The 26,718-nt window shown below is 40.7% G+C and overlaps 1 protein-coding gene and 2 pseudogenes across 1 annotated transcript; 1 reads left to right on the top strand and 2 right to left on the bottom strand.

Annotated features, from left to right (window-relative positions):
• Nucleotides 1-775, top strand: LOC118356463 (annotated as a pseudogene).
• A 13,438-nt stretch (nt 776-14,213) lies between these two features.
• Nucleotides 14,214-15,802, bottom strand: LOC113935598 (monofunctional C1-tetrahydrofolate synthase, mitochondrial-like). The gene has a single exon (XM_035725294.1). The coding sequence runs from the start codon at nt 15,765-15,767 to the stop codon at nt 14,232-14,234; it is 1,536 nt and encodes a 511-aa protein (XP_035581187.1). The 5' UTR covers nt 15,768-15,802; the 3' UTR covers nt 14,214-14,231.
• A 762-nt stretch (nt 15,803-16,564) lies between these two features.
• On the bottom strand, nt 16,565-16,952 carry LOC113935648 (annotated as a pseudogene).
• Between the last annotated feature and the right edge of the window lie 9,766 nt (nt 16,953-26,718).

The raw sequence follows: 26,718 nt of genomic DNA, 5'->3' as shown, positions 1-26,718 counted from the left end.
ATGAAGACCATTCTCAGCAATCACACTGTCGCCATTCCAGAAAAGTCAACATCACTCTGAAGGGATGCACTGTTAACTGTAAAGGGCCCCAGAGGAACCTTGTGAGGTGACTTCAATCACATCAATGTAGAACTCAGTCTTCTTGGAAAGAAAAAGGAGACGCTCAGAGTCCGCAAGTGGTGGAGAAATAGAAAAAAACTGGCTATTTTTCCCATTATCTGGGTATAGAACATAATCAAGGCGTTACACTGGGCTTCCGTTGCAAGATGAGGTTTGTGTATGCTCACTTCCCCATCAACGTTGTTATTCAGGAGAATGGTTCTCTTGTTGAAATTTCCTGGGTGAAAAATATTATCCACAGGTTTGGGATGAGGCCAGGTGTTGCTTGTTCTGTATTTCAAGTCCAGAAAGATGAGTTAGTTCTTTTTTTTTTTAAAGATTTTATTTATTTGACAGAGAGAGACACAGTGAGAGAGGGAACACAAGCAGGAGGAGTGGGAGAGGGAGAAGCAGCCTTCCCGCGGAGCAGGGAGCCCGATGCGGGGCTTGATCCCAGGACCCTGGGATCATGACCCGAGCCGAAGGCAGACACCCAACGACTGAGCCACCTAGGCACCCCAAGATGAGTTAATTCTTGAAGGAAATGACACTGGACTTGCATCAAACTCAGCTGCTTTGATTCAGCAAGCTACAACAGTTAAAAACAAGGATATCAAAATATTTTTGGATGGTATCTGTTTCTGAAAAAGGAAGAGTTCAGCAGGCTGATGAATAAGATCTAAGTTGTCCAGCTACAAAAACAGCAAGATGCCAAATGATTTTTCAGATGTATTTGTGATTTTTTATTTTATCTTTAAATTTTTATTGTTATGTTAATCACCATACATCACATCATTAGTTTTTGTTGTAGTGTTCCATGATTCATTGTTTGTGCATAACACCCAGTGCTCCATGCAGAACGTGCCCTCTTTAATACCGATCACCAGGCTAACCCATCCCCTCACCCCCTCCCCTCTAGAACCCTCAGTTTGTTTTTCAGAGTCCATCATCTCTCATGGTTCATCTCCCCCTCCGATTTACTCCCCTTCATTCTTCCCCTCCTGCTATCTGCTTCTTTTTTTTTTCTTCTTAATATATATTGCATTATTTGTTTCAGAGGTACAGATCTGTGATTCAACAGTCTTACACAATTCACAGCGCTCACCATAGCACATACCCTCCCCAGTGTCTATCACCCAGCCACCCCATCCCTTCCACCCCCCCACCACTCCAGCAACCCTCATTTTGTTTCCTGAGATTAAGAATTCCTCATATCAGTGAGGTCATATGATACATGTCTTTCTCTGATTGACTTATTTCACTCAGCATAACACCCTCCAGTTCCATCCACGTCATTGCAAATGGCAAGCTCTCATTCATTTTGATGGCTGCATAATATTCGATTGTGTACATATACCACATCTTCTTTATCCATATCCGATGGACATCTTGGCTCTTTCCACAGTTTGGCTATTGTGGACATTGCTGCTATAAACATTGGGGTGCACGTACCCCTTCAGATCCCTACGTTTGTATCTTTGTGGTAAATACCCAGTAGTGCAATTGCTGGACCATATGGTAGCTCTATTTTCAACTGTTTGAAGAACCTCCATACTGTTTTCCAGAGTCGTTGCACCAGCTTGCATTCCCACCAGCAGTGTAGGAGGGTTCCCCTTTCTCCGCATCCCCACCAACATCTGTCATTTCCTGACTTGTTAATTTTAGCCATTCTGACTGGTATGAGGTGGTAGCTCATTGAGGCTTTGATTTGGATTTCCCTGATGCCAAGTGATGTTGAGCACTTTTTCATGTGTCTGTTGGCCATTTGGATGTCTTCTTTGGAAAAATGTCTGTTCATGTCTTCGGCCCATTTCTTGATTGGATTATTTGTTCTTTGGGTGTTGAGTTTGATAAGTTCTTTATAGATTTTGGATACTAGCCCTTTATCTGATATGTCATTTGCAAATATTTTCTCCCATTCTGTCGGTTGCCTTTTGGTTTTGTTGACTGTTTCTTTTGCTGTGCAAATGCTTTTTATCTTGATGAAATCCCAATAGTTCATTTTTACCCTTGCTTCCCTTGCCTTTGGCAATGTGTCTAGGAAGAAGTTGCTGTAGCTGAGGTCAGAGAGGTTGCTGCCTGTGTTCTCCTTTAGGATTTTGATGGACTCCTGTCTCACATTTAGGTCTTTCAACCATATGGAGTCTATTTTTGTGTGTGGTGTAAGGAAATGGTCCAGTTTCATTCTTCTGCATGTGGCTGTCCAATTTTCCCAACACCATTTGTTGAAGAGACTGTCTTTTTTCCATTGTACATTCTTTCCTGCTTTGTCAAAGATTAGTTGACCATCGAGTTGAGGGTCCATTTCTGGGCTCTCTATTCTGTTCCATTGATCTATGTGTCTGTTTTTGTCCCAGTACCACACTGTCTTGATGATGACAGCTTTGTAATAGAGCTGGAAGTCCAGAATTGTGATGCCACCGGCTTTGCTTTTCTTTTTCAACATTCCTCTGGCTATTCGGGGTCTCTTCTGGTTCCATACAAGTTTTAGGATTATTTGTTCCATTTCTTTGAAAAATGTGGATGGTATTTTGATGGGGATTGCACTGAATGTGTAAATTGCTCTAGGTAGCATTGACATCTTCACAATGTTCTTCCAATCCATGAGAATGGAACGTTTTTCCATTTCTTTGTGTCTTCCTCAATTTCTTTCATGAGTATTTTATAGTTTTCTGAGTACAGATCCTTTGCCTCTTTGGTTAGATTTATTCCTAGGTATCTTATGGTTTGGGTGCAATTGTAAATGGGATCCCTCCTCAATTTGTCTCTCTTCTGTTTTGTTGTTGGTGTATAGGAATGCCACTGATTTCTGTGCATTGATTTTATATCCTGCCACTTTACTGAATTCCTGTATGAGTTCTAGCAGCTTTGGGGTGGAGTCTTTTGGGTTTTCCACATAAAGTATCATATCATCTGCAAAGAGTGAGAGTTTGACTTCCTCTTTGCCAATTTGGATGCTTTTGATTTCTTTTGTTGTCTGATTGCTGTGGCTAGGACTTCTAATAATATGTGATAGTGGACATCCCTGCCGAGTTCCTGACCTTAGGGGGAAAGCTCTCGGCTTTTCCCCATTGAGAATGATATTCGCTGTAGGTTTTTCATAGATGGCTTTTATGATATTGAGGTATGTACCCTCTATCCCTATACTCTGAAGAGTTTTGATCAAGAAAGGATGCTGTACTTTGTCAAATGCTCTTTCTGCATCTATTGAGAGGATCATATGATTCTTGTTCTTTCTTTTGTTAATATATTGTATCATGTTGATTGATTTGCGGATGTAGAACCAACCTTGCAGCCCAGGGATAAATCCCACTTGGTCGTGGTGAATAATCCTTTTAATGTATTGTTGGATCCTATTGGCTAGTATTTTGGTGAGAATTTTTGCATCCATGTTCATCAAGGATATTGGTCTGTAATTCTCCTTTTTGATGGGGTCTTTGTCTGGTTTTGGGATCAAGGTAATGGTGGCCTTATAAAACGAGTTTGAAGTTTTCCTTCCATTTCTATTTTTTGGAACAGTTTCAGGAGAATAGGTATTAATTCTTCTTTAAATGTTTGGTAGAATTCCCCTGGGAAGCCATCTGGCCCTGGGCTTTTGTTTGTTGGGAGATTTTAATGACTGCTTCAATTTCCTTAGTGGTTATAGGTCTGTTCAGGTTTTCTATTTCTCCTGGTTCAATTTTGGTAGTTGATACATCTCTAGGAATGCATTCATTTCTTCCAGGTTATCTTATTTGCTGGCATAGAGTTGCTAACAATATGTTCTTATAATTGTTTGTATTTCTTTGGTGTTGGTTGTGATCTCTCCTCTTTCATTCATGATTTTGTTGATTTGGGTCATTTCTCTTTTCTTTTTGATAAGTCTGGCCAGGAGTTTATCAATCTTGTTAATTCTTTCAAAGAACCAGCTCCTAGTTTTGTTGATATGTTCTACTGTTCTTTTGGTTTCTAGTTCATTGATTTCTGCTCTGATCTTTATTATTTCTCTTCTCCTGCTGGGTTTAGGCTTTATTTGCTGTTTTTTCTCCAGCTCCTTTAGGTGTAGGGTTAGGTTGTGTATTTGAGACCTTTCTTGTTTCTTGAGAAAGGGTTGTATTGCTATATACTTTCCTCTTAGGACTGCCTTTGCTGCATCCCAAAGATTTTGAACAGTTGTGTTTTCATTTTCATTGGTTTCCATGAATTTTTTTAATTCTTCTTTAATTTCCTGGTTGACCCATTCATTCTTTAGTAGGATGCTCTTTAGCCTCCATGTATTTGAGTTCTTTCTGACTTTCCTCTTGTCATTGAGTTCTAGTTTCAAAGCATTATGGTCTGAAAATATGCAGGGAATGATCCCAATCTTTTGGTACTGGTTGAGATCTGATTTGTGACCTAGGATGTGATCTATTCTGGAGAATGGTCCATGGGCACTAGAGAAGAATGTGTATTCCGTTGCTTTGGGATGGAATGTTCTGAATATGTCTGTGAAGTCCATTTGGTCCAGTGTGTCATTTAAAGTCATTTCCTTGTTGATCTTTTGCTTAGATGATCTGTCAATTTCAGTGAGGGGGGTGTTAAAGTCCCCCACTATTATTGTATTGTTGTCAATGTGTTTCTTTGATTTTGTTATTAATTGCCTTATATAATTGGCTGCTCCTATGTTAGGGGCATAGATACTTACAATTGTTAGATCTTCTTGTTGGATAGACCCTTTAAGTAGGATATAGTGTCCTTCCTCATCTCTTATTACAGTCTTTGGTTTAAAATCTAATTTGTCTGATATAAGGATTGCCACTGAGCTTTCTTTTGGTGTCCATTAGCATGGTAAATGGTTTTCCACCCCCTCACTTTCAATGTGGGGGTGTCTTTGGGTCTAAAATGAGTCTCTTGCAGACAGCATATCGATGGGTCTTGTTTTTTAATCCAATCTGATAGCCTGTGTCTTTTGATTGGGGCATTTAGCCCATTTACATTCAGGGCAACTATTGAAAGATATGAATTTAGTGCCATTGTAGTGCCTGTAAGGTGACTGTTACTGTATATTGTCTGTGTTCCTTTCTGGTCTATGCTGCTTTTAGGCTCTCTCTTTGGTTAGAGGACCCCCTTCAATATTTCTTGTAGGGCTAGTTTCGTGTTTGCCAATTCCTTTAGTTTTTGTTTGTCCTGGAAGCTTTTTATCTCTCCTTCTATTTTCAATGACAGCCTAGCTGGATATAGTATTCTTGGCTGCATATTTTTCTCATTTAGTGCTCTGAAGATATCATGCCAGTCCTTTCTGGCCTGCCAGGTCTCTGTGGATAGGTCTGTTGCCAATCTAATGTTTCTACCATTATACGTTACATATCTCTTCTCCCGAGCTGCTTTCAAGATTTTCTCTTTGTCTCTAAGACTCGTAAGTTTTACTATTAGATGTTGGGGTGTTGACCTATTTTTTATTGATTTTGAGAGGGGTTCTCTGTGCCTCTTGGATTTTGATGCCTGTTTCCTTCCCCACACTAGAGAAGTTCTCTGTTATAATTTGCTCCAATATACCTTCTGCCCCTTTATCTCTTTCTTCTTCTGGGATCCCAATTATTCTAATGTTGTTTCATCTTATTGTATCGCTTATCTCTCGAATTCTGCCCTTGTGATCCTGTAGTTGTTTATCTCTCCTTTTCTCAACCTCTTCCTTTTCCATCATTTGGTCTTCTATATCGCTGATTCTCTCTTGTGCCTCATTTATCCTAGCAGTTAGTGCCCCCCTTTTTTATTGCACCTCATTAATAGCCTTTTTGATTTTGACTTGGTTAGATTTTAGTTCTTTTATTTCTCCAGGAAGGGTTTCTCTAATAACTTCCGTGCTTTTTTCAAGCCCAGCTAGTATCTTTAAAATCATGATTCTGAACTCTAGGTCTGACATCGTACTAATGTCCATATTAAGTAGGTCCCTGGAAGATGGTACTACCTCTTCTTCTTTTTGTTGAGGTGATTCTTTTCGTTTTGTCATTTTGTGCAGAGGAGAATAGATGAATGAGAGAACAAAATGCTAACAGGATAACAATGTCCCCAGAAAATATACTCTAAACAAATCAGAAAAGACCTGAAACCAGGGGAAAAGAAAGGGAAAGAAAGAAAAAAGAAAGAAAAGAGAAAAATAAAAACAAACAAAAACAGAACAAAACAAAAAAACAGAATATGATCAAATATGATCAGGCTACTGCATAGATCAGTGCCACACACTAGAATTTGGGTGTATTTTGGTCTGTTAGAAGAAAGTGCCTCCTAAAATTTTAAAGAAAGAAAGACATATGTATAAAATAAGGGTTGATACAATGAAGGGATGGAATATGACTAAAAATGAAAATTATAAAAGATTTTATAAAAGGAATTGATAAGTTGTTTGAAAAAAGAAAGAAGAAGATTTAAAAAAAAAGAAAAGAAAAGGGAGAGAATGTGATCAGGCAGGAGACTAGAACAAAGCCATACACTAGTGATTTAGGGTATATTTTGATCTGTTAGAAGAAACTGTATCTCAAAATTTAAAGAGAGAACAACTTATATATATATGCCAAAAGTAAGGGTAACTACTATGAAGGGATAGAATATCACTCTAAAAATGAAAAATAAAAATGTTTTTTTTAAAAAAGGGATTGATAAGATGTTGGTTGAAAAAGGGAAAAAGAAAAATAAAAAACAGTTAAAAAAACTAACTTTGAAAGACTAATAAATCATGGTAAAAAAGCCATGAATTCTATGTGCAGTATTCCCCTAGCACTGGAGTTCTGCCGTTCTCATTGATCGGTAAACTTGGTCTTGGCTAGCTGTGCGTGCTGATCTTCTGGGGGCGGGGCCTGTTGCCTGGTTCCCAGATGTCTTTGCTGGAGGCGGAATTGCCCTGCCCTTGCCGGTCCGGGCTAAGTAATCTGCTCCGGTTTGCTCTCGGGAGCTTTTGTTCCATGTCAGCTCTCGGTACAGCTTTGGAGGATGAGAGTGAAAATGGTGGCCTCCCAATCTCCACCTGGAGGAGCTGAGAACTCGGGGCCCCGCTCCTCAGTGCGCCCCCAGAGAAAAGCAGTCAGTCACTCCCATCTCCCTGGTCTCCAGCCACGCTCTGTGCTCACCCGGACTGTGACCAAGAGTCTATCTCTGGCACCCGACCCCGTGTGGAGTCTCCAAACCCAGCAGATCCCTGCGGTGAGCTCCCACGCCGCTCCTCCCGGGGGAGGAAGGGGAGTCTCCCCGGCTCTGCCGCTTGTGTACCGCGGATCACAGTTTATGGCAACCCCGAGCTGAGACCCCGCACCTCCGCTCCATCTCTGCAGCCGGCTTCCCCGCTCCGATACCTGGGAGCTCTGCTGCACTCAGGCACCCCCCGTCTTCCTGTGACCCCGAGGGTCCTGAGACCACACTGTCCCACAAGGGTTCCACCCCCTGCTTAGCCACTGAAGCGACATCCCTCAGCGGAGCCGATTTCTAAAAGTTCGGATTTTGTGCTCCGCGGCTCTATCACTTGCCAGAAGCGGCCGACAGAGGCCCCCTTCCCCGCCGTCTGTCCTCCCGAATATCGCCGCGGATTCACTTCTCTGCATGTCCTACCTTCCAGTAAGTGGTTGCTTTTCTGTTCAGAGAGTTGTTGCTATTCTTTTCTTCGATCTCCTGTTGAGTTCGTAGGTGTTCAGAATGATTTGATCCCTATTCAGCTGAATTCCTGAGACCAGACGAAATCCAGGTCTCCTACTCCTCCGCCATCTTGCTCTATTTGTGATATTTTAAAGATGCAATAAAATCTGTATTGATTTGGGGGAGAAAAAAAACAACAAACTTACTTGGAGAGGGGGAGGTTGTTTTGAAATATCTCAGTGCCCAGCCTGACCTAAATGGGGGTCACCCAGCTTGTGCCAGAGACTTTGGAGAGCACTTGCTCATCCTAGGAGTGCACAGATGCATGATTTATGCTTTTGTGTGGGGTTGAGTCTGGTTTCAAACAGTTTGGAGTGTGGAAGGTGAGGCCTGGGTGTATTAGAAGCAGGCCTGGCCTGGTATATGTAGGGGACACACTGGCATTCTAGGTCATAGCTGGGGATGTGCATAGGTTTGTCCAGAGGGGATTCTGGCGATGTATGACCTTAAGTGTGATTGCAAGTGTGACATGTTTTGAGTGAAATGCTCCATGGAGGATGTGATTGTATGAGAGTGCAGAGAGAGCATGTGTGATCATTTTCTGAATGTGAGTGAGAGGGATTTGTGACCCCTGATCCTCATTTCTTCCACTGTAAAATGGTGAAAATAAAGATGTCTTTTTTTTTTTTTAAGATTTTATTTACTTATTTGAGAGCGAGAGAGAGCACAAGCATGTGGGAGCGTGCAGAGGGGCAGAGGGAGAGTGAGAAGCAGAGAATCTCAAGCAGACTCCACGTGCTGAGTAGGGAGCCCCACATTGGGGCCTGATCTCAGGATCCTGAGACCATGACCTGAGTGGAAACCAAGAGTCTGAGGCTTAACTGACTGAGCCACCCAGGCGCCCCAATAATGGCATTTCTTCTTGGATGCCATTTTACTTGAAAATTTGGAAGACATAAAGCTAAATAATTGATCTAATTAATATAATAAATAATATTAAACAGGATTTTAATATAATTATGTAATTATAGAAGTAATTTTATATAATTATATAATAAATACTGTAAAACAGTATAAAAGATAAATTTATTATTGCATAGAATACCAAATTCATGTGGATTTTAAGTGTAGATAGGAAGAAATATTTTAAAGGAACTTGTTTTTATGGGACTCCTGTTTTTGTGTCAGATTCTCAAAGTAGGCATTTACTCTGTTGTTTAGGGAATGTTCCTGTAGCTGGTTTGAGAAGCCCTGGATTAGGGAATAATTAAGAGGCAAGATTGACTACCATAGATTAGAATTTGGGGTAAAAGATTCTAGGTGAGGCACTGTAACTGCAGTTCCTGAAGAGAAAACATTGGCTCAGAGAAATCCTGTTTTGTTTTTTTTTTTAAGATTTTATTCCTTTAACAGAGAGAGAAAGAGGGAACACAAGCAGGGGGTGTGGGAGAGGGAGAAGCAGGCTTCCCACTGAGCAGGGAGCCCAATGCGGGGCTCGATCCCAGGACCCTGAGATCAGGACCTGAGCTTAGGACCTGAGCTGAAGGCAGATGCTTAACGACTGAGCCACTCAGGTGCCCCAGGGAAATTCTGTTTAAGGAGGATTAAGCCATTCCTCAGTGACTCTAGACCAGATTCAGTCTGCTAATTTGTTCCAGTTTTCCCCAGGCCACAGTGTCTTTGGGATGTAATAAAGCACACTGCATCTCTCAAAGATCCTTCCTGTGACTATTTCACCACAGTTTCTTTGCATTTAAATTTAAATGATAAAACTATTAAGAAATTGGGTGAAGGGTGCCTGGCTGGCTCAGTTGGTAGAGCATGCAACTCTTGATCTCAGGATTGTAAATTCGAGCCCCACATTGGGTAGAGATTACTTAAAAATAAAATCTTAAAAAGGAACAGAAATTGGGTGCAAAATTAAGAAATGAATATGTACATTTAAATAAAAAAATTTAATGAAAGAAAATATCATTTAAGTAAGCAACCAATAAGATAAAATATCTTGAAACAATGTAAGAAATATGCAAAACAGTCTTGGGATATTACTACTGAAGGTCATAAAAGAAGATTTCAACAAATGGAAAGACATGCCATAACCTTGGAAAGGAAAATACCTTTCATAAAGGTACCGATTCTCCCTAAGTCATTTTATCAGTTATGTGAGATTCACATAAAAATACCAGCAACTTTTTGGGGGCACCTGGGTGGCTCAGTCATTAAGCATCTGCCTTCGGCTCAGGTCATGATCTTGGGGTCCTGGGATCGAGCCCCACATCAGGCTCTCTGCTCAGCGGGAAGCCTGCTTCTCCCTCTCCCACTCCCCCTGCTTGTGTTCCCTCTCTCGCTGTGTCTCTCTCTGTCAAATACATAAATAAAATCTTTTAAAAAAAATAGCAACTTTTAAAAATTAGTCTCTCATGCTCTCTACCATTCTCTCTCTCAATAAATAAATAAAAATCTTTAAAAAAAAAAAAAAAGGGCACCGGGGTGGCTCCGTTGGTTAAGCGACTGCCTTCGGCTCAGGTCATGATCCTGGAGTCCCAGGATCGAGTCCCGCATTGGGCTCCCTGCTCAGCAGGGAGTCTGCTTCTCCCTCTGACCCTCCTCTCTCTCATGCTCTCTGCCATTCTCTCTCTCTCTCTCAATAAATAAATAAAAATCTTTAAAAAAAATTAAAAAATAAAATAAAAATTAGATTATCTTAAAATTTGTACAGTAAAATAAACATATAAGAATAGAAAGTGAGGGACACCTGGGTGGCTCTGTCGGTTAAGCATCTGCCTTCAGCTCAGGTCATGATCCCAGGGTCCTGGAATGGTGCCCCACATCGGGCTCCCTGCTCAGCAAGGAAGGAGTCTGCTTCTCCCTCTCCCTCTGCCGCTCTCCCTGCTTGTGTTCTCTCTCCCTCTCAAATAAATAAAATCTTTTTTAAAAATTAAAAAAATAATAGAAGTGAAGTCTGGGGGGAAAAAAAGGATCAGTGAGTGAGTACTAGCCCTAATTAAAAGAATAGCGTACTGATACATAATCAGACCAATGGAACAGAATGAACTGGATATATAATCTAGAAATAGATCCAAAAAAATAAGGAAATTTGGTATACTTTGAAAGTGGCATCTTACAGATATTAGCAGTTTCATTGATAATTGTGGGATAACTGGTATCCATTCTTGAAATAAAGGCAGGAGGAGGAGAGGAAGAAGAGAGCCGGATGGGGGAAGGAAGTTGGATCTATATTCATTCTAGGATAAACTTCAAATGACTCAATGGTATGGATCCAAAGTAATGTTTTTAATTATTGATATCCAGTTGTTCCAATACTATTTGTTGACCCAACTACCCTGTCTCAAATGAATTATCTCTGCAAAAATTGACTTGTCCATATATGTGTGGGCCTATTTCTGGACTCTGTATTTTGTTCCATTAATTTGTCTCAAAGGCAATAACAGTCTAGATTGCTGTCACTTAGACTTTGAAGTCAGGAAATATAAGCCTTCCAACTTTGTTCATTTTCAAAGTTGTTTTCAGTGTTCTAAGTCTTTTGTTTCCATATGAATTTTGGAGTGAGTTTACCAATTTCTACAAGAAGGCTGCTGGAATTTTGATTGGGATTGTGTTGGCTATAGATCAGTTTGGGCAGAATTGACATTTTTTTTTTAAGATTTTACTTATTTATTCATGAAAGACAGAGAGAGAGAGAGAGAGAGGCAGAGGGAGAAGCAGGCTCCCAAGAAGCAGGAAGCCCGACGCGGGACTCGATCCCAGGACCCCAGGATCACGACCTGAGCGGAAGGCAGACGCTTAATGACTGAGCCACCCAGGCGCCCAGAATTGACATCTTAACATTTATGTCATCTAACCCTTGAATATGATGTATATATCTCCATTAGGTGTTACTTAATTTCTTTCGACCAGTGTTCTGTAGTTTTTTTGTACAAATTTTATACATTTTTGGTCAGATTTTTACACCTAGTAATTTATATATTTGATGCTATTGTAATTTTTTTTTTTTAGTTTTAATTTCCAGTTGTTTGTTGTTACATTTTAGGAATACAATTGATTTGGTAGGAAATAAAATTGACTTTGCTGAACTCACTTGCTAGTAAGTTTTTTGTACATTCAATAGGATTTTCTCTGTAGAAGATTTTGCCATTTTGAAGAGAGACTGATTCTTCCTTTTTGTTCTGGTTGCTTTTTTTTTTTTTTTCTTTTAATTTTGCCCTATTGGATGGGTTAGTATTTACAGTATTGATTAGAAGTGGTGAGAATGGACATCTTTGCCTTGTTCCTGATTTTAGGGAGAAAGCATTCAGTTACTCACCATTATGAACAATGTTAGCTGCAGGTTTTTGGTAGATTGAGGATATCCCATTGTATTCCTCATCTCATTATTTAGAGTTATATGAGGAAAGTATGTTAGATTTTTTTCAAGTGCTTTTTCTACATTTTTTGAAATCAGCACTTTGTTTTTAATTAATATATTGAATTTGATTTTTCTGTTACCAGGAACAATTTTATTAATTTTTGAATTATAAACTAACATTACATTTCTGGAATAAAAACCCACTTGATCATGATTTCTTATACTTTTTATATATTGTTGGATTTGATTTGCTAAAATTTTGTTTAGAATTTTTGAAACTATGTTCATAAGAGATATTAGTCTTTTCCTGTAATGTCTTTGTCTGATTTTGGTATTGTGATAATGCTGACTCATAGAATGACCTGTGATGTATTCCCATTCTGGAAGAGTGAGTTTTAGAATTAGTATTATTTCTTCTATAAATGTTTAGTAAAATTTCCCAGCCATTTGTCCTTGGATTTTTGATAAAGGAAAGATTTTTTTTGTTTTGTTTTTTTAAGATTTTATTTATTAGAGCATGCGCATGAGCAGGGGGAGGGGCAGAGGGAGAGGGAGCAGCAGACTCCCCGCTGAGCGGGGCCCGATACGGGGCTCCATCCAGGACCCTGAGATCATGACCCCAGCTGAAGGCAGACGCCCCACCGCCTGAGCCCCCCCAGGCGCCCCCAGGCAGCCCCGGCTGTAAAGGTGAGCAGTGAAGGCCGCACGGAGCGCCAGAGTATGGGAGTAGCACATCGTGGAAGCTCTTTTTAAGTCTGGTGCATTACTCTTTCATTATAGCTAATGCAAACATTCCCTCCCACTCTGTTACTGGTCTTTTGATGTTTTTCTATGTGTCCACTTCTCATGTTCAAGAGCTTAACTTTTTATGATGTCAAAATGGTCTCTTCTTTCGGGTCTCTGCATTTCACGACCGTGACATTCACACCTGCAGCGGCTGCTGACGTGTCCGACTTGTCCCTACTGCTTTTGCATCTTCTACTCAGCGCGCCCGACTGTTGTTGCTTTTCTTCTCCTCAAGGAGCCTGAAAACTCCTTTTCCTTCAGGAGTCGGAATCCATTTCCCAGGGCCACTTTGCATTGAGTGCTGCTGGTGAGAAGTCTGATGCCCACCCGGGGCTCGATCCTGAGGGACCAGCCAGGACTTTTTTGTCTGCGGCAGTTCTTTGGAATTTTGTTGCACCCTTAGTGTTGGTGTGAGTGTTACACTCATCCTGCGTGGCCCTTGTTAGAGTCTCAAATGTGCAAATTCATGTTTTCCATCAAGCCAGTGCATTTGCTTTCTGTTATTTCCCTGAACACCTTCTTGCCTCCCTTCTGTTGCTCTCACCTGGACCTCCTATGAGATGCATATTAGAACTTCTTGATAGGTTTCCCATGTCTCTGGCCTTTTTCTTTACATTTGCTACAGCTTTCCCTTTCGTACCGTGTTCAGACAGAATTCCTAGGCTTGCCCTGCCCTCTCTAATTCATTTAAGGCTTATTCTCTTATTCAGTCCACAAACTCGATTTTTATTTTCACTTCATGGTTTTCCTTCCAAGATTTTCACCTCTTTTTTTCACAGCAGGCATTTTTCCTTGTATGAAGGCTCTCTCAGTCTTCTGAGGATACCGATGGTATTCTTTGTAAAAACTCCTCCCACAGGACTTGCCATCTTCTTTTCCTTGGCCATTGTGAGCGTCCCTTTGCTGGCTTTGGTGTCACGTTTCGTGATGCACGTTTACTTTTGATGCTGGTGATGCCTGGCTTTGATCCGCATTTTTACCTGTCAGTGGCCCTGATTTCTGACGACCCCAGCTTACCTGTAGAGATCAGAGAGGGCAGGACCCAGGACTCGCCGATGTTCCATTACCAGGCCTGTGCACACTCAGAGGGCCATGGCTAGTCCTTTGGATGCCATCCGCGAGGTGAGAAAAGGTTGCCCTTTCCTGCCGGGAATACCCCTTCTCTGTGGGTGCCTGCCCAATCGTTATTTTTCGTAGAAGTCGGTCATTTGTATCCAATACTCTCTGCCATGTGATGGTGGAGGGGTCGATGTCGAGACGGGCGAATTTACCCATTTCCTCTTCCGTCAGTGCACTTGGATCTGTCTTATTTATTCCCAGTTTTTTCAGCCGAGCAAGCTGAATGCTTGAAAACTCTCGGACACCATTCACTGAAGGAACAAGTCGATTATACAGCGCCTTATCGGTTTGAGTGTTTCCTTGTGTCAATAGCGGCGGCCAGCAGGTTATTGGCAGCGGTGATGGCGTGGATGTCCCTGGTCAAGTGAAGGTTGAACTCCTCCATGGGGATGACCTGGGCATATCCGCCACCCGCAGCGCCTCCTTTAACTCCAAAAGTTGGTCCTTGAGAAGGCTGCCTGAGACAGGCAAAGGAGTTGATGTTCAGGTGTGCGGTCATTGCTTGTACGAGCCCAACTGTCACTGTGCTTTTCCCTTCCCCGAGAGGGGTGGGTGTGATCCCAGCTACTAAAACGTATTTTCCATCTGCTTGATCCTTTAACCTTTCCAACAGGGACAAACATACTTTGGCTTTGCTTTTGCCATAGATTTCAATTTCATCTGCAAGCAATCCTATCTCCTTGGCAAGGACATCCACAGCTTTTGGAGTCTGTGCTCTTGAAATCTCAAGATCACTTGGCACGGGGGAGAGAGGCTGGAGTTTCAAGCAGTGAAGTCTCCACCTTGCATGCTGCTGTTCACGTAGCCATCTCCTTCCACTGCTGACCATGTTCTGAATCCGCAGAGCTGCAGCAAGGAGACTCACATCATTCTCTGCAATGAGACCACTAAGATGTACCCCAAGAGAACCACCTCCAAGCTTCCCTGACAGGAAGTCATGGGAACAGTTGAGAACTGTAGTTCCTGGTTGTATCCAAGAAAGGGGAATCTCTTCTGGCTTGGGAGAGCCCAAGACCACAATATCAGCCTCATGAAGCTTGCTTTGAAGCTGAGGTGTTCCCCACTGTGAGCTCATTGTCATGGACCCTCTCCCCTGGAATAGGCATTGCAAGGCAGCTTCCAAAGACCCATGGGCTCCTATTACCAAGATCTTCTTTCCATCTAAGTTGACACCTGACTTTTCAAGAAGTTCAATCACAGCTCTGGCCACAGGTGAGATGTCACATTCATGGGCATCTCCACGGACCAGCCTCCCCAGGTTTATGTCTGTTACTCCATCCACATCTTTTTCTGGTTTCAAGGCATTGAGGACTTTGTTGCTAAACGAGTTCTCGGAGATTTGAAGGGCAAGGCCGTGTACTCTGGTGTCTTCGTTAATCTTCAAGATTTCATCTATAATCTCGGCTTCACTGCTATCCGGAGGAAGGCAAATGTGAGTGATGTTCAGACCAGCCTCCTCTGCCAAATTCTGGTTTATTTCCTGCATCAAGTTATCGTCACCTGCCTGAATAATAGCAAGCACCGGCTTAAAGGTAGGGTTTTTTTCTTGCAATAAATTCAGAACCTCTTTTGAATTCTGAATGACTTCTCTGACGATCGAGTCCCGCGCGGGGGGCGCCTGGCTGCCCTGGCCGCGGCTGCTCCCGACTTGGGAGTCCCGCAGCCGCCGCTGCTCGAGCAGGCCCTCCCCGCCGCCACAGCCGCCGCCGCCACCGCTGCTGCTGGCGCGACAGGGCGCTCGGAGGCGGAGCGGCGGGCCCGGGGGCGGCTGCAGACGGCGGAGCCCGCGCAGGAAGAGCGGCAGGCGCGCGCTCATGGCGCCGGGGCGCAGGCGGGACACGGGAGGCGGCGAGAGCGAGGGGCGGCGGGTCCTCAGTCCAGGCGGAGATGTGGCTGCGGAGCACGGAGAGGCGGCGGCGTCAGGCTCCTCCGGAGGGTGGCGGGGCGGGCGCCGGGCAGGGAATCGGCTGGCGGGTAACGGGCCTGTGTGGCAGGAAGGACCAGCACCTTCCTCCTCAGCCGGAGCGGGAGGCCCTAGGGGGCACTGCACCTAGAGGCCGTGACGCGGAGAGGGCGAGGGCCTGCGGGACGCGGGGCTGCTCCTAGTGGCCTGGCCCTCGGAGGCAGGCTTTCGGGCACTCCGTCAAAGGAAAGATTTTTTAACTGCAAATTCAATTTGATAGATATGAAGCTACTCAGATGATCGTTTTCTTCCTTTTTAATAATCATTTTATTAAAGTATGATTGACATACAAAAAGCTGTGCATATTTGAGGCACCTGGGTGGCTCAGTTGATTGAACATCCAACTCTTGATCTCAGCTCGGGTCCTGATCTCATGGTCATGAGCTCAAGCCCCACATAGGGCTCAAAGCTGTGCATATTTAATGTATGCAACTTGATAAGTTTGTATATAAGTTTATACCTGTGAAACCATCACACCAATCTATGCCATGAACATGTACATCACTTCCAAAAGTTTCCTCTTGCCCTCTTTATTTATTTATTTTTTTACTGCTCCAGTCAATGAAAGAGAAATTTTATTGAGGCCCAAAGGCCTTGGGGCTCAGGCAGGAGGCCACCCTGCAGGCAAAGGAGGAGCTAGCAGAGGGGCCTCATTTGAGCTTTCTTCTTGGGGGCATAAGTGGGTTGGTGTGGCTGCACTTCTTGCAGCAGATAACAGTGCTGGGGTGCATGCAAGCATAACACATCTGCGGCAGATCATCTTGTTGCAGTTGTATTTCTGGGCAAGCTGGTGGAGGGAAGGCTTGATGATGCCAACCTGCAGGTATAGCACCAATTGCAGAGCGGACTCTTTCTGGATATTGTAATCTGAGAGAGTGTAGCTCTCCTCCAGCTGTTTGCTGGCAAAAATCAGATACTGCCAGTTAGGTGGGATGCCCTCCTTCTCTTGCTTTTGGCTTTGACATTCTTACTGGTGTCATTGGGCTTGACCTCAAGGGTGATGGTCTTGCTGGTCAAGGTCTTCACAAAAATCTGCATCTCTGCAAGGCCACTGCCACCAATCCGCTTGGCCACCTTGATCTGCCCTCTTGACGATGATGATGATGATGTGTGTGTGTGAGAGAGATAAAAGCACTTAACCTAAGACCTACCCTCTTGGCAAATTTTTAAGTATACAATATAGTATTTTTTTTTAAAGATTTTATTTATTTATTTGACAGAGACAGTGAGAGCAGGAACACCAGGAGGAATGGGAGAGGGAGAAGCAGGCTTCCCGCCGAGCAGGGAGCCTGATGTGGGGCTCGATCCCAGGACTCTGGGATCATGACCTGAGCCGAAGGCAGCCGCCCAACAACTGAGCCACCCAGGCGCCCTACAATACAGTATTTTTAACTACAGGCACTATGCTGTACAGTAGATCTCTGGACTTACCTTATATAATTGAAATTTTGTACTCTTTGACTAATTACTTCCCATTTCCCTATCCCCCAAGCCCCTGCCAACCACCATTCTACTCTATGCTATAAGTCTATTTTATATTCCTCACATAAGTGGTATCATGAAATATTTGTCCTGTATCTACCTTATTCACTTAGCATAATGTCATTCAGGCTCATCCATGGGCCATTTGTTGAGGGCTGCCTGCTGGTTGTTGAGAGCCCCTGGCCCTGTGTTCCTAGTTACTCCCTAGGTGATCTAGCCATGCCAGTTTCCTCTGTTTTGTGTGAGGTGTGACAGACAGAAGCAGACCTCTCAAGTAGCACCCTGAAAGGCTGGGACAGTTTGGACATTCATTTAATTTTTTGTTTACTCCCTGCAGAACTTGTAGACCAAGAGTATTTCTCTTGGTTCTGTGCTGTGCCAATTTCAGGAAGAAGTGATGTAAATAAAATTAAATTGTACTCCTTACCCTTTTCAGTATGTCTTGTCTTATTTCTTTGTTCCACTGGTGTGCTATGACCTCTCACCTGCACTCAGGAGCTCTTATGAAGGTATTTTCATGAATGGATAGTTGTTAAATTAGTGTTTCTGTTGAGGGTCAAGAGCTAGAACCTCCTATTCCAATATCTTACTGACATCACCTCATTTTCTTTGTATGTGAGCCTTAGTAATTTGTGTTTTTCAAGGAATCTGTCCATTTTATCTAAGTTTTTAATTATTAACATAGGTATGTTCTAAATACTTTTTTTGTCCTTTCAATACCTGTAGAATTAGCAGTAATGCCATCTTTCTTCTTTCTGATGGTAATTGTGTCTTCTCTTTTTCCCCAGTGGGTTAGAGCTTTATCAGTTTTTCAAAAGATGAACTTTGGAGTTTTTTCTCTAATTTTTTCTCTGTCATTGATTTCTGCTTTGATCATTATTATTTCTTTTCTTCTTAATACTGTGCCTTTTTTTTTTTAAGACTTTATTTTTAAGTAGTCTCTATACCCAATGTGGGGCTCGAACCCACAACCCTGAGGTAAAGAATTGCATGCTTGCAACTGAGCCAGTCAGGTGCCCCTACTATGCCCCTTTTTTAAAATTATTTTTTTATTTGTCCTTTTTAAAAATCTAGTATCTTGCTGTAAAAGCTGAGTTCACTTATTTGAGCCTTACTCCTTTTCTAATATAAACATTTAGAACTACATATTTACCTATAAATTACATATTTTCCTCTAAAAACTTTAGCTACAGATTTTAATATTGTTGTATTCATTTTCTTTCAATTACTAATCCTAATATCCTTATTTTAAAGATTTTTGTTTTATTATTTATTTTAGAGAGAGAGCGCACATGTGGGGAGAAGGGGCAGGAGAGGGAGAGAGAGAGAGAGTCTGAAGCAGACTCCTCACTGAGCGCAGAGCCTGATGCAGGGCTTGATCTCACGACCCTGAGATCATGACCTGAGCCAAAACCAAGAGTCGGACACTTAACTGACTGTGCCACCTAGGCACCCCCTAATATCTTTATTTTAATTTTTTAACCTATGAGCTATTTAGAATTGTATTATTTTTTTCCAAATATTTGGGGGATGTTCTAGATAGTTCTATATTTTTTATTTATAATTTAATTATTTTGTGGCCAGAGAATATAATCTGAATGACTGTGGCCAGAGAATATAATTTGTATGACTTGAATCCTTTTAAATTTAGTGAACCTTGTTTATGACCCATATTGTAATCTATCTTGGTAATTGTTTTGTGTACACCTGAAAAGACTGTATTTTCTTCTTGGGTGGAGTGGGCTACAAACATCAAGGACAAGTTGACTGGTAATGCTATTCAGGCATTTGATATCTTTACTTATTTTCTATCTACTTGTTCTATCAATCCTTGAGAAAGGAGTGTTGAAATTCCTAACTCTTAACTGGATTTGGTGTTGCACTGTTACCAACTTTGGTTTTATGAATTTTGAAACAATCTTTTGATTAGTTTTAGCAACATATGTTCTTTTCCATACTTGTACTTTTATCCTGTTTGTGTCTTTATGTTTAGATTTGTTTCTGTAGGCAGAACATAGTTGGATCTTGCCTTTTTAAAATCCAATCTGACAATCTCTGCCTTTTTCTTGGTCTGTTAGTTTCCTATGACTGCTGTAACAAATTACCACAAAGTGGCTTAAAACAATGGGATTTTATTCTCACAATTCTAGGCCAGCATCCCAAAAGCAAGGTATTTGCAGGGCTGCACTCCCTCTGCAGACTGTAAGGAAGAATCCATTCCGTGCCTCTTCCAACTTCTGATTGCTGCAAATTCCTTGGCTTGTGGCTGCATCATTCCAATCTTCAAGGCTAGCATCTTAAAACTGTCTCTGCTCAGTCTTCAAATGGCCTTCTCTTCTGCAGATCTATCTCATATCTCTCTCTGCACTACCCCTTTTCTCCCATCACAGACCCAAGGATACTTGTGATTGTATTTATAGCCTACCAGATGATCCAATATATTGTCACAGTCTCACCATCTTCAATCATATTGCAAAGCCTCTGTTACCATATAAGATAATAGTTAAAGATTTCAGGGATTAGGACTTGATATCTTTGGGGTTATTATTCAGCCAACTGCACTTGCAATGTGTAAGTCATTGTTCAATGGAATTAGTGATATGGTTGGCTTTAAGCCTACCATCTTGATAGATCTACCATCTATTTATTTATTTTTTAGTCCCATTTGGTTGATGTTTGTGTACTTATTAATGCTATTTTTTAAAAGATTTACTTATTTATTTGAGAGCGAGCAAGCACAGAGGGGAGAAGCAGAGGGAGAGGGAGAGTCTCAAGCACACCCTGCACTCAGTGTGGAGCCTGGCATGGGGCTCGATCTCATGACCCTGAGATCACAACCTGTGCCGAAACTAAGAGTCATTTACTCAACTGACTGTGCCACCCAGGCGCCCCTTATTACCAGTAATGCTAATTTGATCTGTTGGTTATAGTAGTGTTCTCCAGGCTTCTGCACCATAAAGCCACTAGTTTACCACTGCAGTCATTAAGTAGCTTGTTGTGAAGACTCTGTATCTGTCCTCTTTCTCATGATACCTTCCCCTATATTTTAGGTTCCATCAACGTTTGCTGCATGCAGCAATTATTACTCTGGTATTTGCCAAATGGTGATTTGCTGTTTCCGTCATTCTTCTGATGAACAATTTGATCTGAATTTGCTTAGGTTAAACCAACTCTAAATTAAAAAAAATATTCATTCATTCATTCATTCATTCATTCATTGTAATTGAAGTATAGTTGACACTATATTCATTTTTTTTAAAAGATTTTATTTATTTATTTGACAGAGAGACACAACTAGAGAGGGAACACAAGCAGGGGGAGAGGGAGAAGCAGGCTTCCTGCAGAGCAGGGAGTCCAATGTGGGGCTCGATCCCAGGACCCTGGGATCATGACCTGAGCTGAAGGCAGACGCTTAATGACTGAGTCACCCAGGCGCCCCTACTATATTCATTTTTAATATCCTATGTCTTTGAGCAGGACTTGCTATTTCAAAGCCAGCAGTGATTTCCCTTTTGGAAAAAGGGAGAGAACCTCGGATGGGTGAAAAGCAGGATGGTGTCCAGGTGAGTGTGTTGGGAGCTATAGGAATGCATTGCAAAGAACCCAAAACTAGTCAGAGTAGTGGTGTCTTTCCTTTGAGATACTATATGAAAAGTTTCCCTCAAAGGCCCAAGATACAATTTGACAAATTTTGTGGGGGTGGGGCAGAGGAAGAGGGAGAGAGAGAATCTTAAGCAGTCTCCATGCCCAATACAGAGCCAGAGGGGTCAATCTCAGGACCCTAAGATAATGACCTAAGCAGAAATCCAGTCAGATGCCCAACCAACTGAGCCAACCAGGAGTCCCTTGACACATCTTGATGTATGTGTATATTTGTGAAACCATTACCATAATCAAGATTATAAGCATATCAATCACTCCCATTGTTTCTGATTTAAATGAGAAAGCCTTCAATATTTCACTATTGAATATGTTATTTATGTATTTTGAGTGCCCTTTATTGGAGAAAGTTCCTCTCTACTCTTTTTTTTTTTTAAAGGTTTTATTTATTTATTTGACAAAGAGAAACACAGCTAGAGAGGGAACACAAGCAGGGGGAGTGGCAGAGGGAGAAGCAGGCTTCCTGCGGAGTAGGGAGCCCGATGCGGGGCTCGATCCCAGGACTCTGGGATCATGCCTGAGCCAAAGGCAGATGCTTAATGACTGAGCCACCCAGGCGCCCCCCTCTCTACTCTTAACTTGGTAAGAATTTTTATGAGAACTCTGTTTTGATTTCATCTAAGTATGTTATGCCTTTGTTCAAGTGATCTTATTTTGCTTTTTTAATCTGTTAATGTGTTGAATTACATTAACTGATATTTAAATGTTAATCCAACTTGGATTCATGGGATAAACTCTGGATTATGCTGCATTATGTATTTTATACATATTACTGGACTCTATTTGTTAGTACTTGAAAAGGATTTTTACACTAGTGTTCATGAGGAAATCTATAGTTTTCTAATAATGCCTTTTTCCTGGTTTTAGTAGCAGGGTTAATGTTGGGTTCCTGCAGTGAGTTGGGAGCTAATTCTAAAAGATTTTGTGTAGTATTGGTATTATTTCTTGGTAGAATTTATCCATAAAATCATTAGGGCCATGTTTGTTAGGGCAATACTTTTACTATAAATTCAATTTGTATGGTAGATATACAGCCATTCATATTACATATTTTTTGAGTAATCTTTGCTAGTTGCTGTCTTTCAAGGAATGTATCCATTTATCTAGCTTGTATGAAAGGGTTCATAATATTTTCTTTAATTATTATTTACTCAAGTATTCTTTATTACTTATTTTGTATAGGTTTTGTAATTAGAAACCCTCTGTAATTTTTTTTTTTTTAAGATTTTATTTAGGGGCGCCTGGGTGGCTCAGTCGTTAAGTGTCTGCCTTCGGCTCAGGTCATGTTCCCAGGGTCCTGGGATGGAGTCCCAAATCGGGCTCCCTGCTCAGTGGGAAGCCTGCTTCTCCCTCTCCCACTCCCCCTGCTTGTGTTCCCTCTCTCACTGTCTCTCTCTCTGTCAAATAAATAAATAAAATCTTAAAAAAAAAAGATTTTATTTATTTTGGGCACCTGGGTGGCTCAGTCGCTAAGCATCTGACTTTGGCTCAGGTCATGGTCCCGGGGTCCTGGGATTGAGCCCCACATTGGGCTCCCTGCTCCGAGGGAAGCCTGCTTCTCCCTCTCCCACTCCCCCTGCTTGTGTTCCCTCTCTCGCTGTGTCTCTCTCTGTCAAATAAATAAATAAAATCTTTAAAAGAAAAGGATTTTCTTTATTTATTTGAGAGAGAGAGAATGAGAGAGAGAGCGCACAAGAGGGGGGAGGGTCAGAGGGCGAAGCAGACTCCCTGCTGAGCAGGGAGCCCAATGCGGGACTCGATCCCAGGACTCCAGGATCATGACTTGAGCCAAAGGACTCCAGGATCATGACTTGAGCCAAAGGCAGTTGCTTAACCAACTGAGCCACCCAGGTGCCCCCCCTCTGTTATTTCTGATATTTGTGTTTTTCTTCTTTATTTTTTCTTGGTCATTTTTGCTGAGTTTATCAAGCTTGCTGATATTTTCAACTTTGCTTTGGCTCCGTTGATTTTCTCTATTATTTGTCAGTTTTCTAATTCATTAACTTCTGTTTTTATCCTTCTTATTTTCTTTCCTTCCAGTAACTGTGGGTTTATTTTGCTTTTATTTTTCTAGAATCTTCCAGTACAACCTTAGTTTGTTGACTTTATACTTTTCTTCTTTTGTAATATAAACATTTAAACTATAGATTTCCCTCTAAATACTATCTTAGCTACATAACATACATTTTTATATGCTACATTTTCATTATTGTTCATTTCTATATATTTTCTAATTTCCTGTATGTAGTATTTATTTTCCAATACTAGGAGTTTCCTTAGATATTTTAATGATTTCAAATTTAATTCCATTGTGGCCAAAGAACATATTCTGTATGGTTTCAATCCTTCTTAGTATCTTAAGACATTTTTGAGACCTTAAGACCAGCATATGATCTATTTTGAGTGTATATATGCACTTGAGCAGAATGTACATTAAATTAAAAATATATCTTGAGACAAAGAAAATGGACATACAGTATACCAAATGAAGCCCTAAGGTAGTAGAATGAAGGAAATAACAAAAATCAGAGTGAAAACAAATGAAATAGAGACTAAAAAACAACAGAAAGATCAATGAAACTAAGAGCTGGTTTTTTTAAAAAGATAAAACCTTTAGCTACACACACACACACACACACACACACACACACACACACACACACAAGAAAAAAAAAGAGAGGACTCAAATAAAATCAGAATAAAAAAGGAGGCTGTACCATAGGAATACAAAGGATTATAAGAGACTAGTGTGAACAGTTATACATCAAAAAAAAAAGGACAACCTAGAAGAAATGATGAATACCTGGAAACATATAACCTACCAATATTGAATCATAAGGAAGTAGAAGAATCTAAACAGACTGATTACTTGTAAGGTAATTGAATCAGTAGTCAAAAAACCTCCCAACAAACAAAAGTCCAGGACCAGATGGCTTCACTAGTGAATTCCACCAAACATTTCAGGAAAAATTAATACTAATCCTTCTCAAATTCTTCCTAACTAATTTTATGAGGCCAGCATTACCATGACTAAAACCAGATACATAGGTGTAATAATCTTTAACAAAGTATTAGCAAACTGAATTCAACAATACATTAAAAGGGTTATACACCATGACCAAGTGGGATTTATTCCAGGCATGCAAAGATCGTTAAACATCCACAAATCAATGTAATACACTGCATTAACAAAATTAAGGACAAAAATCATATGATCATCTCAATAGATGCGGGAAAAGCACTTTGACAAATTCAACATCCGTTAATGATAAAACTGTCAACAAAGCAGGTAGGGAAGAAATGTACCTCAACATAATAAAGCCCACAGCTAACATCATACTAAATGGTGAAAAGCTGGAAACTTTTCCTCTGAGATCAGAGACAAGGATGCCCACACTCACCACTTTTTTTCAATATAATAATATTGGAAGTCCCAGCCAAAGCAATTAGGAAAGAAAAAGAAATAAAAGACATTTGATTGGAAAAGAAGAAATAAAACTATCACTATTTGCAGATGACATGAGAGTATATATAGAAACCCTAAAGAGTTCAGCAAAAAAAAAAAACAACTTAGAACTAATAAATTCAGTAGAGTTGCAGGTCACAAAATATACAAAAGTATACAAAACTCACTTGCATTTCTATACATTAATAACAAATTATCAGAAAAATTAAGAAAATCCCAATCACAGTGTTATCAAAAAGGATAAAATACCTAGGAATAAATTTAACCAAGGAAATGGTAGACCTATATACTGAAAACTGTAAGACATTGATGAAAGAAAATGAAAAAGATGCAAATAAATGGAATGATATTCCATGTTCTTGGACTAGAAGAATTAATATTGTTAAAATTTCTATACTACCCAAAGCAATCTACAGATCCAATGCAATTCCTAACAAAAATCCAGTGGTATTTTTCACAGAAATAGAACAAATGATCCTAAAATTTGTATGGAAACAAAAGACCCCAAATAGCCAATCTTAAGAAAAACAAAGGCATCACACTTCCTGACTTCAAACTATATTACAAATCTATGTAATCAAACTATACAAGGTATTGGCATAAAAAGAGACATATAGATCAAAGGAACAGAATAGAAAGCCCAGAAATAAACCTACACGTAGATGGTCAGTTAATTTACAACAAAGGAGCCAAGAATATACAGTGGGTAAAGGACAGTCTCTTCAATGAATGGTGTTGGGAAAACTGGACTGCCACCTACAAAAGAATGAAACTGGACTACTTTTTTACAATATAATTCTAAAACTAACATGGAAACAGTCTCCAAATAACCAAAACAATCTTGGGAAAGAACAAAACCGGAGGCATTACACTTCCTGATTTCAAAATATATTTCAAAGCCTTCATAATTAAAACAGTATGGTCTGATAAAAAGACAGACATATAGACAGACTGTATAGACCAATGGATCAGAAGAGTGAGCCCAGAACTAAATCCACACATATAAGATCAGTTCATCTTCAACAAGGATGGCAAGAATACACAATGGGGAAAGGATAGTCCTAACAAATTGTGTTAGGAAAACTGGATATCCACATACATAGGAATGAAATTGGACCTATGTATTACACCATACACAGTAATCAACCCCCATGGATTTAAAACTTAAATGTAAGTTCTGAAACTCTAAAACTCCTAGGAATCAGAGGAAAAGCTTCACAGTGTAGATACACCACCAAAAGCACAGGCAACAAAAGCAAATACAGACCAGTGAGACTGCATCAAATTAAAAGCAAATAATGCTTTTGAGAGCAAAGCAAAAACAGAGTGAAAAGCAACCCATGGACTGGAAGAAAATATTTGCAAACGATGTCATAAAAGGAGTTAATTTCTAAAAGAAATACAAGGAACTCCTACAACTTAATAGCAAAACAAAGAAATGAAACCCATTGCATACCTCTATTTAAAAAAGGGCTAAAGATTTGAATAGACATTTCTGCAAAGAAGACATAAAAATGGCCAACAGGTATGTGAAATCTGTGCCAGCAATCTGTGGGGGTTCCAGGTTTTCCACAACCTCATCAACACTTACTATTTTCCTTTTTTTAAAATGGCTGTGTTAATGGGTACAAAGGTGGTATTTCATTGTGGTTTTGATTTGCATTTCTCTAATGATGCTGGACATTTTCCCATGGGCTATTGACCATTTGTATATCTTTGGAGAAATGTCTTCAAATTCTTTGCTTTGTTTTAGATTGGGTTATTTGTCTTTTTATTGTTGAGTTGTAAGTGTTCTTTATTCTGGAAATTAGATTCCTATCAGAGAGAGAACTTGAAAATACTGTTCCCATTCTGTGAGTTCTTTGCATCTTGATAATGTCCTCAGTCTCAAAAAAGTATTTAATTTTTTTAAAGATTTTATTTATTTATTCATGAGAGACAGAGAGAGAGAGAGAGAGAGGCAGAGGGAAAAAGCAGGCTCCCAAGGAGCAGGGAGCCCAATGCGGGACTCGATCCCAGGACCCTGGGATCATGACCTGAGCTGAAGGCAGACGCTTAACCATCTGAGCCACCCAGGCGCCCAAAAAAGTATTTAATTTTGATGAAGTCCAATTTACCTATCTTTTGTTTGCTTGTGCTTTAGACATCACCTAAGAAACTGTTACTTAATCCAAGATTACAAAGATTTACATCTAT

This window comes from Zalophus californianus, chromosome 17, assembly GCF_009762305.2.
Source record: "Zalophus californianus isolate mZalCal1 chromosome 17, mZalCal1.pri.v2, whole genome shotgun sequence".
Taxonomy (NCBI): domain Eukaryota; kingdom Metazoa; phylum Chordata; class Mammalia; order Carnivora; family Otariidae; genus Zalophus; species Zalophus californianus.
This window is presented reverse-complemented; position numbering and strand designations above follow the sequence as displayed.

Bases quoted from the DNA above. Each gene is read 5' to 3' on its own strand.
- LOC113935598 (XM_035725294.1), bottom strand. From the start codon at position 15,767: ATGAGCGCGCGCCTGCCGCTCTTCCTGCGCGGGCTCCGCCGTCTGCAG.